The 11,280-nt window shown below is 39.3% G+C and overlaps 1 protein-coding gene across 1 annotated transcript; it reads left to right on the top strand.

Annotated features, from left to right (window-relative positions):
* Nucleotides 1–2,400: 2,400 nt before the first annotated feature.
* LOC136267429 (uncharacterized) lies at nucleotides 2,401–10,597 on the top strand. The gene is made up of 6 exons (XM_066062580.1): nucleotides 2,401–2,479; nucleotides 3,968–4,093; nucleotides 4,969–5,025; nucleotides 8,937–8,998; nucleotides 9,050–9,128; nucleotides 10,323–10,597. The coding sequence occupies exons 1-6, from the start codon at nucleotides 2,408–2,410 to the stop codon at nucleotides 10,413–10,415; spliced, it is 489 nt and encodes a 162-aa protein (XP_065918652.1). The 5' UTR covers nucleotides 2,401–2,407; the 3' UTR covers nucleotides 10,416–10,597.
* Nucleotides 10,598–11,280: the final 683 nt, after the last annotated feature.

The following is an 11,280-nucleotide window of genomic DNA, read 5'->3' as shown; positions in this document are numbered from 1 at the left end:
TAGCTAGCTTCATTATTTTATTGCTTGTTTCCCGTCACCTAGCGCAGCAAAAATTGATGTGGGCGGAAGGTGATAGCTGATTATTAGTCTCGATCTTGCAGGTGCAAAGCCTAGGTAGCCTATTGAACATAATTGGAGGGATTTCACCCCATTACAGAGTTGCCCTTCTCCTGTGTGTTATGCACAGCTAATGCATTTATCTTTACGTTTGGCTATCTCTCTATCATGAAATAGTGCATTCACGTGATCTGTAATCAAATAATCAAAAAATTGAAGTGGCTAGCTACCTAAAAATTGATGCGGGTGGTGATAAGGAAACATAATTATGGTAGAATTTTGGAAAATTACCCACATTTGACACCTAAAATATTTAATAATCAAATCACAAACTTTATATGCAAATCTACTTGTTGATGGTGTTACGCCATTCTCAATACCTTAAATTACAAGAAAGTTTTTGAAATATTTTCAAAACTGTGCCCTGCTCTTATTAGCGACCCACTAAACACAAAAATTCTAATTATTTCATGTGTACCCATATGGGTGATTTTCCAAAATCAACTGCCTGCCTGCCTGCCTGCCTGCCTGCCTGCCTGCCTGCCTGCCTGCCTGCCTGCCTGCCTGCCTGCCTGCCTGCCTGCCTGCCTGCCTGCCTGCCTGCCTGCCTGCCTGCCTGCCTGCCTGCCTGCCTGCCTGCCTGCCTGCCTGCCTGCCTGCCTGCCTGCCTGCCTGCCTGCCTGCCTGCCTGCCTGCCTGCCTGCCTGCCTGCCTGCCTGCCTGCCTGCCTGCCTGCCTGCCTGCCTGCCTGCCTGCCTGCCTGCCTGCCTGCCTGCCTGCCTGCCTGCCTGCCTGCCTGCCTGCCTGCCTGCCTGCCTGCCTGCCTGCCTGCCTGCCTGCCTGCCTGCCTGCCTGCCTGCCTGCCTGCCTGCCTGCCTGCCTGCCTGCCTGCCTGCCTGCCTGCCTGCCTGCCTGCCTGCCTGCCTGCCTGCCTGCCTGCCTGCCTGCCTGCCTGCCTGCCTGCCTGCCTGCCTGCCTGCCTGCCTGCCTGCCTGCCTGCCTGCCTGCCTGCCTGCCTGCCTGCCTGCCTGCCTGCCTGCCTGCCTGCCTGCCTGCCTGCCTGCCTGCCTGCCTGCCTGCCTGCCTGCCTGCCTGCCTGCCTGCCTGCCTGCCTGCCTGCCTGCCTGCCTGCCTGCCTGCCTGCCTGCCTGCCTGCCTGCCTGCCTGCCTGCCTGCCTGCCTGCCTGCCTGCCTGCCTGCCTGCCTGCCTGCCTGCCTGCCTGCCTGCCTGCCTGCCTGCCTGCCTGCCTGCCTGCCTGCCTGCCTGCCTGCCTGCCTGCCTGCCTGCCTGCCTGCCTGCCTGCCTGCCTGCCTGCCTGCCTGCCTGCCTGCCTGCCTGCCTGCCTGCCTGCCTGCCTGCCTGCCTGCCTGCCTGCCTGCCTGCCTGCCTGCCTGCCTGCCTGCCTGTTTGATGCCTTCAGTAAGCATAACTCAATAGCAGCTAAGGCTACACGCTTGATTTTTTCACTGTTCGACATTACTTTGTCCCGAGATGTGCCTATGGCATACTGCAACATGTGCAATGCATGTGTCATGGACTTACCTTTGTCCTCCTTTGCATTCCATTCTTTTTGCTGACAGCCCAAGGTGTCGATTTGTGGTAGTGCAATGCATGGCTTTCCTGCATTTGTAAATGGGAATCTTCTGTATTTTTTGTGGTGACTGGATTGATTGCAGAGGTGATACTGTTCTTTGTTTGTAATGCTGTGTAATGGGCTGAACATAACTGAAAGCAAAGCATAATGGCCACTTCACTTTTGAGTCAGTAATTGATAGCTGGGGTGTGTGTTCATACAAAAACATTAACTCTGGCACCATCCTTTCTTTTGATGCAGTATGCACGGTTCACTGGTCATAATGTTGTTACAAAAAAAGTAAACAATCAAGTATAAGGAAAAATTAGGAGATTAGGAATCATAGAAAATAAAAGGGAAACAACTACACCTGCAGATATACTAGTGAACATTTAATCTGTAGGAGACCTCCTTTGTTTCCCAACTTTTTTATGATCCCTAATCAAACTTAAAATTCCTATTTTTTCCTTATGGTACTTGTAATATAAAAGTTCATATACTTAGACAGTATATGTAAAGCATTACAGTGCAATAGTAAAATATGCTTGTCATATTAACATGTTAGAGTTGTGTCTTCTAGTTGAGTATTGTGGTACTCTTGAAGTGTTAAACAGATACTTCATTATTGTAGGGACCTACTGCTCCACCTCTCTCTCCTTGTGAATCTGCTAGTTTATCACTGTTTAGTCAAGGGGATAGTTGTGGTACTGCTGTGCAGTCTATTTTTGAGCTTGAAGGTTTAGAAGAGGAAGGAGGGAATGTTTGAAGTTGACAAGATGTATGGTACACTTTGCTCAACCCCAGGATGTAGGCAACGTCTGATTAATTATTTTACAGCTTGTACAAAGGTAAGTAATACACCTCCCTACATATATAAAACGTGAAGGAATTTTGTATAATTATATCACAAGTAGTCAGAAGTGACTTTGATATAGTGACGCATTTCCTTAGCAGTTCATTTCATTCTGTTGAACTAGTTAAAATATTCATCTGATACTACTTATGATTTAGTAGTATCATATAGTACTGTACAGTGGTGTAGTCATGTGTTTTAGTAATAATTATCAGTGAAGCTCTAGATCATCTAGCCAACCGATCATTACAAGTGCAACTATGTCCTCCCTCTAACGGTAGCATATTAAAATGCTTCAACTGATTTTGTGGTATCTATGTATGTGCCTGCAAAGAAAGTGTTAAAACTAACACCTTGATATGGTTTCCTTGTAATTGCATAAGATGACAACTAGTGTAAATAGTGAAGGCAAAGCACGCAGGGGAGAACTGCGAAAGGCACCTGCTGCTTGTGAATTTGTTACTGTGAGAACAGTAACATGGTGGTTGTATATACTATGTGTCAATTAGCCTCTAACTTTTGACTGTGGTCAGGCATGCAGAAAGCTAGGCAGATCAAAAATTGGGCTATGGCGATTTGTTTAAAAATCAATATTGATACTTATATACAAGGTTTCTTAGATTTAACACTAGATTTGATATTAGATTTATCTGTAAGGGTGCTTTTTGTCATGTAACATATTTCTATGATGTTTTTTGGCAGCACATTTGGCGGTTGCCCTTTATTTGTGGAGAATTCTTACTCCTTAATGATCTAGCTGACTTATAACAATTATTGGTGTCACTGGCGAAGACATGGCACGATGATCATGCCCCTTACTGATTGATCATGTAATTTTACTACTCCCTAGAAGTTCAGTCAAGACCAGCAAAATACTCTAATAAAGCAGTCACCTTGGTACAACAGATGTTTCTAATAGAACAGTCACACATGAATATCATAGCTAAACTATAACAAAAGAAACAAACTGTAATTATTTTAAAAAATAAAGTTGTGAAACAAAACCCTACTTTGGCATTGAACAAATTAAATCAACACGCCAAAGTAGGGATTTACGACATAGCTATGTTGTATTACCACCATATTATCTTGTTTCACTACTTGGATATAGTCATATGCACATGTAGATTGTCCTATACTCTTTTCTCTACTTCTGAATACAATGATGGAGTAATATGCTTACGCATGCAGTCCTTAATAAAGAGAAAGAAACACATTTATCTGTATATGCATGCACTGGTTGAATGCTGTATCCCAGGCTGTGCGGCTCCTCAGGCACTTGCCAAGACTGCAAGCTATCTGTGGATCAAGTCACAACCTAGTCTAAGTTTTTTGTCTGTGTAAGTTGCTGAGTCTGTCCTTCACAAGCTTGCAAGTCCCTAGTGGAATAGTAATTAACAAGTGCAGCCATTAAATTGTGTGATGTGTCAATTGTTAGACTGCATAGGAGCATTTTATTATGCTAGTAAATGATTTCTTACAGGATGATTATGATCCTCAGCGGGCTATAAGATACTACACAGATTTTGGTTGTCGCAGAAATGACATGGGAAGCTGTATTGCTTTGTTGGCAACAAATACTCCCCTCAGAGCTCTCCAAGATGGTGACGTGAGTGGCTGAGTTGTGGTTGGATTTTGTTTACCCCAGTCACAACGGTATTTAAGTTTACATAATTATACAGGTTGCTTGGTCAGATGGATTGCTGTATGAGTTTTGGAGTTAAATTTGTGCTTTGTTGGTATAAAGCACCATCAGCAACAAAAGTTTGGCTGGGCTAAAGACTAGTGAATTTGACAATTTGGATGGAATTTACCAAACGATTATCTTTTGTGAATATTGGATGCGCGATAAATTTACAAAGCCTGTATCCACCAAATTGCTAGTTTGACAAACTTTAGCCTCTTTTGTCATGTTACTGGTGATGCAAGTTAGTTCTAGTTGTATCATCATTATGAGTAGCTATACAAGAATACTATTCATATGATAATATGTGACCGGGCCTGCGATAATAGGGCATGTGGGCACATGATTTTTGCCTACTTTTTCACACTTTCATCACTCATAACGTTTTGTACCATTATGCTATGGCATTGCAATTTTCAGTTCATAGTGAGCTTTTAATTGGCATCATGATGCAAGTTACAGAATGGAAATATACTTTTCCAGTACAAAGATATCACCTGTAGAGTGATGGGGTGTAGTATGTGCCCACATGCCCTGTTTTCGCAGGCCCGGTCACATATTGTGTAGTAACAGTGACACTATAGTAGTAAGCACGATATAACTGGCTTGTACCACATTTCAAAAGACAGCAATACCCATGGGGTTGATTACCAGCCATTGCATAACAACCAACCTGTGGTGCATTATACCCTAATGATCTGATACTGCACTGTGCATAATGTCAGTGCCAGTAAGAGTTAGTCATGTACGCAGTAATTTGTGTAGAGCTCCGAGTTTAGAAATTATTATTTTCCATCTAGGCCTGTGAGTCTGTGATAGATCCTGTTAACCCAAGTTGCAGCAGTAACTGCACACAGGTATGGTATTAATGACTATAATAAGTGTAAACATATTAATGTATGTAGCTTTACTACTGGCCACATAGCTATTTGATTGAATGTTGTATATAGCTGATATAGAGTTTCTGATATCTGACCACTCTACTTTAGTTTTCTATAATAACAGTTTTTAAATATTTCTGATAATACCAAAGCAGCAGTGAAAAGCTGGGGCTCAGGGGGCTTGAACCCCCCAACTTTTGAAGTTCTAAACACAGCCTGGTATCATGTATCATATACAGTGTGGTAGTGTTGTATATTAGGGATAACGGAGTTTTGAACTTTCTTGTCCTATAATATCACCTCAAAAATAGCATCTCTTTCTCTTCAAAACAGCTTGGTGGTATTAACCAAACCCAAATATGTCTTCAGAATAACTCCAACAAGTTTGTGTGGAATTTTAAAAATTCTTATTTAACAGAATTTTCTACTAACTGACTAGCTGATTCCTTCAGCCAAACATAATGCATAATGCTACGGACTTGATTTTTTCACTCTTCAACATTGCTTCATCCCAAGACATAACTGCAGTACACGTATGACACATGCACCATGGACTTACCTTTCAGGAGCGGATCCGGAGGGGGGGGGGGCTTTGGGGGCTGAAGCCCCCCCTTCATATTTAGGCCTTACTTGATCAATATACTGAGTATTATAATGAAATATTGTCTTAGCATAATTATATGATCACTAATAATACAAATACTCATAAAACCACCTTATAAACATCTTTCCAAGGTATTATCAGTGGATTTATGCTAAAGTTTATGCAACAAGGACCCGGATCAGCATTGGAGGTGTACAAGATCAAGATACTCTAATAGAGCAGTCAGCTAACTACTCTAATAGAACATTCAATGGAAACATGTAGTTGGTTCTGTTATGGAATTTTTCCACTGCACCTATAAATACAGTGAAGTGCATTGGTCTGTTTAAAGGGCTTCATTCATGTACTTGTGTAGTTAATATGTATGGCAATACTTAATTCAGGTACACAATTTCCATTAAAAATACTCTCAGATTCAATCTTGCATTGTTCAAATTTCAAAATTTTCCACTTTCAACATTATTATTCTAACATGCACCTATTCAGTGTTGTGCAATTGTGAGAGGTGTGCAGCATGTACTTGGTTGTCTGTACCTACCCAAACTTTTCCATTAGCAAAATGCTTCAGAGAGCCATACCTATAACCTAAAGGCAGTATATAAAATATCTACAGGCAGAAAATATTATGAATTTTATGTGTAAATATCTCCAAATTGCAGTATTTTAGCATCTATTTTTCAAATTTTTCCTGGGGGCATGCCCCCAGACCCCCTAGTTCACATGCTGGAAATTGTGCTTTGCACACCTCTACCCAAGAGAATAGTACCTTGAGTTAACCCCCCCTTTTACAAATCCTAGATCCGCCCCTGCCTTTGTCCTCCTTTGTGTCTCAGGTCTTTTCGCTGACAATGCAAGGTGTCAATTCACGGCAGCATGACATGGCTTCCCTGTGGCTGCAGTGGTAGCATCGCCCATATAATCCATTGTGATTGCAGAGACACTTCTTGTACTGTATCACTGTGTAATGGGTGAACATAGCTGAAGACGAAACATAATCACCGCCGTACCTTCAGTAATTGATTTTTTGGGCACATATCCAGGTGCAAAATTAATTTATGGCATGCCTGGTGTTATTCTTTCTTTTGATGCAATGTGCATGGGTTCATTACTCATAGCTATGTTATTAAAAAGGTAAACAAATAGAAGGAAAAAATTAGAAAGATTAGGGATCAAAGAATAAAAACAAGGGAGTAGCAAAATCGAGAGCAAAACAGTGTGAAACAAAAGAGGTTGCCTATATCTGCAGTTATACTAATGGACATTTAATCCTATACTTCAGTCTATATTAGGGATTAATGTTCATTGTGAAAACAACCTCTCTTGTTTCACTACGTTTTTATTCCTTGATCCTGAATCCAACTGAAAATTTCAAATTTTCCTTGTACCCGTATAAGTTTTGATATTGCTTTGAAGTTGTATTGCATGCCCCCTAGCTATAGTTACTGATGCACTTTAACAACAAAAAAATTGTGCCTCTTCCCCAACTTATAGTGCTTCAATCAAGGAAAGTGTATGATGGTGTACGGAAATATTTATCGTAGCTGATAAATTATATTATCACTATATCACAACTGTTTTATATATGTAAGTTATGTGAAATTTACTATTCACTTAATAGAAAATTGTATTCTGAGTCATGTGAGCTATCTAATTCAGTCTTATAGAATAAAATTATTTTGTCCATCTGCAATGTCTGCAATGTTGTTTTTGAATATTGGTGTATGAGAAACTGACAGCTAAGTTTACATGGCTTAAGCGGAAATTTATTTTGTATGCAATCAATGAATACAAAAATATATACATTTTTGGTGAGTACATATGAGGTGAATTATGGTTAGAGGGTGGTGATGGTGGACCAACTCTAACCAATAGCTTGACACATACAGGCATTATTATGCTTATTATGCGTATATCTTATCAAAACTAGCCAAGAATAAACCTATATAATATCAGGAGCACATCAAATCATACGGACAAGGGAGCATGTAACTCCATAAACAGAAAAATTCAAACATGGCTGCCATGTACTATAAGTAACTTTTAAAAATTCCTAATTAGGATATAATGCGGGGGGCACATGCTCGAGTATGTCATGTTCCACTGCGATGAAGCGAAGCTATGGAAACAAAATTCAATAGCACGACGGAGGAATAGTAGCACAGGCTTAGCATGACAGTCTTTCTACAGTCAATGATCATGCAAAATTACTCTGCTTGACTATTCCAAGCTCTGCCTTCAACTCGACAAACTTCCTATCGAAGCAGCTTTGCTACCTTCACATAAGACGATGGAGTAGCAGCCCATTCAGTGTATCCCTGTTGTGCGTAAGAATGATGTAACCAATTATATACATAGTAACACTGGATGCCGTGTTTGAATTTTTCCCATAGTATTGGTTGTGTACAGTGTTACATGCTCCCGTGTCCATAGGATTTGATGAGCTCATGATAATATATACATATAGATATAGAACTAGAATGGCTACGAAACAAAACTGAATCTGACTATATATACACTTACCCTAAACCTGACCCATAGAAACAATCATTTTGTTTGGAAGAAATGAGAGTGTACTAATACAGAGATCATGGTTCAACTTTGCAGTTTGCACTATCACCTTTTTGTATTTTTTTGGTCAGTGTCAATAGTTGGTCAATATACATCAGTAAAGTGTGTGAAGCTCCAAAATTGCTATCACTGTGTGCTTGTATCACAATATATGAATCAATTACCTTTAAATAAAGCATCATTTTTGCTAGTATAAATACAAGTTAAGTATTGTTAAACTGTACAATATGTAACTCTCAAAGGTGTATGTAACCAAAACAATTTAGGAGGAATATAATTATTGATTGCTCTATTAGAGTCAAGTGTAGTGTGATTGCTCTTTTAATCACATAGTAATTTAGTTCACCATACATCAGTTCCAATAGTAGGGAATGCAATTAGTCTCAATTACTTGGTTGCTTTTGTAATTGCAATGTTACTCTGACAGTATGGAGTAATTCTGTTGACAACTGATGTTGCCATAGTGACAAATACCCTATTTTATAGCAAAATGTGGTTGCTTTAGCAACGATTTGCTACGTAACCATTGCTAAGGTAAACCTCTCATAGCAATAGTTGTTAGGTAATGGTTGCTAAGTCTGCTTAGCCTTTTGCAGTGGTTATTTTTTTGCATTTCTGTTGCTTAGTGCTTAGTAACAGTTGCTATGGTTGTCAGATTATTTAGCATGAAGGGTGGTCACTATGTAATTAGTAGTGAATCCATTTCACTCTTCAGGTTGTTCAAGCTATTGTAGATGCAACGGGATGTTGTTCTTTGGAATTCACTTATGTGGGATTGTGAGTAGTTACATTTGATGGTGGTATATAAAATTAACAAATTTCTTACAGATCTAGTTCAGATATTATTATCACTCTTGAACAAGCATATGCATTTTGCTCTGTTACTAATCCTGGAAGATGTGTACTGGTGAGTAATGTATTATGAATTATCACTGTATAGTATTAGCATCACAAGCTAATTTTCGACGGAATAACTTGGAAGTGCTACAGTACTAGATAAACAGACAATACAGAAGCAACTAGCTGATAGACTACAACTGAAAGCAAATTACTTATGCTACAATAACACTAGCTACCTATGCATGTATAACTTAACCAAAGTCCAAGTTGTCCTCAGAGGAAAAAGAGGATATTGGCGGAGTATCGTCTTAGCGTTAAACTGCCACAAAGTCACCAAAAGCTGTTGCAGTAGTTGCCACCTGGCAAACTTAGGGGCAAACTTTTTTCATTTCATTTCATATTAGGACACACAACAGCACTTGTGCATGTGACATCAGATGCTGGTACTAGACATACAGTGAAGTCTTACTAAGAATTGACATACCAAAATATAATTTAATGAAAAATTTCCCTTGGAAATTGATCGTCATAAAATCTGATAGTCACATAAGGGATCCAAAAACTATTGCATATAGAAATAAGTGGAATTCCATTAATAAGGTCATGACAAATTTAAGCAAAAAACAATGAATTGTCACACCTGTAATAAAAATATTTTGACTTAATATGGGCTGCAAAGGCAAATAGTCATAAAAATATTAATTAACTAAGTGAGGCAAATAGTAGAGTAACTATACGTGTAGTGCTTGACTGGATCCCTGTAGATATAGTCAGCTGGGGTTGATTTCTCAGCCTTTATTTAATAATAATATAAGTGTTTGTCCAGCCTTTTTAAGAAATTGAAGAATTAAACGTCATAGGGTCCTAAGTTACTGTAGTCACAGAGTGTATAAAAATCACTCTGTACTGACCAAGCTTTGTGGTACAATTATGTCCAGCTAACCTTATTACTTGAGTGTCACCACTCCTTGCAAGGCATTTAAGCAGGCTGCATCAATTTTCATTGGTGAAATGGTAAATCTCTGCTGTATTTACTAAAATAACCTCGTCTCAGTAATCCCTTTTCATGTTTAATGTCAGTAAAGAGCAACTCATTTGCTAAATTAATAGTTCACCAATAAGCAAAGGACTTATTACAAAACAAAATTAATAGCTTTAACAGGGGTGAATCTGTATAACTGTGGAGTCTGTGGTTCCATGGGGGTATTTATACAGCGGTTTTTCATGTTGCTTATTGTGTCGATTGTTATATTCCATATAGCAAGCTGCTGCTGCCACTTGTGCTGCAATCACAGATACAGCTAATGTTCTGTTGGTGTCCATCCTTTTGTTATTGATAAGCCTGATTATCTGAGAAGACTGTTCAGTTGTAATAATAATAATTTTGCTATTATTGTGTGTGCATGTAGTTTAGAATTCATTCTTTTGGGACATTAAATATCAATCATTACTTTTTGTAGTGTGTATAGTTGCTAAGACTGTTGTTTGATGCTATTAAGAACTGTATAGATGTCATTTGTTCAATTCAAAAGTAAGCTGGACTGCTATTTATACAAATATTATTGGTTTTTCTGTTGCCTGTACTTGTTTTTGTGACTGGTTCTGCATTGTTTACAACTATTCAATTCACTACAACTCCACAAGTAGTTACAGCTACATTCATGTACCATGAGCAGTGTATGAGGGTTTTGGTAGTTTTTGTTGAAACTTGTTTGCAGAAAGAGAAACTGTCATTTTAAATGAAAAAGTGCATACAATGAATGAAGAAGTAAGTCCTGATTTCTTGCAACCACAATAGGGAAGATCTGAGTGAAGACAGCAAAGTGTGTACGTAATTGCATTAAAGAATAAAGTAATTTCCATTTCTCCACTCACCACAGTTTCAAGTCATTAAATTTTGTGAACATGTGCATGTACATATGCAACCTCTAGGACGTGTCTGATGGATGACTTGGTTGGTAGTTAAAGGATGCTGTATATAGTAAATAGAGTGAAACTGAAACCTGTCTAACTGCATAATGAGGCCACCTGTCATTGTGCCATTTGTGTACAAAGTGATCTACTTAAAGCAGCCACCTGCTTAATAAGATCAGGAAATTTTGGTGCAATGCATGGTGACTGGAATAGACAGGTTTTTCTGGTATTGTAAATGCAACAAGGTAGGCATGCACGTGATTGTTTCATAGTGGATGAGAATCTGCAAAACGATCAAAAGTTCC

Source organism: Dysidea avara, chromosome 9 (genome assembly GCF_963678975.1).
Source record: "Dysidea avara chromosome 9, odDysAvar1.4, whole genome shotgun sequence".
Taxonomy (NCBI): Eukaryota; Metazoa; Porifera; class Demospongiae; order Dictyoceratida; family Dysideidae; genus Dysidea; species Dysidea avara.
This window is presented reverse-complemented; position numbering and strand designations above follow the sequence as displayed.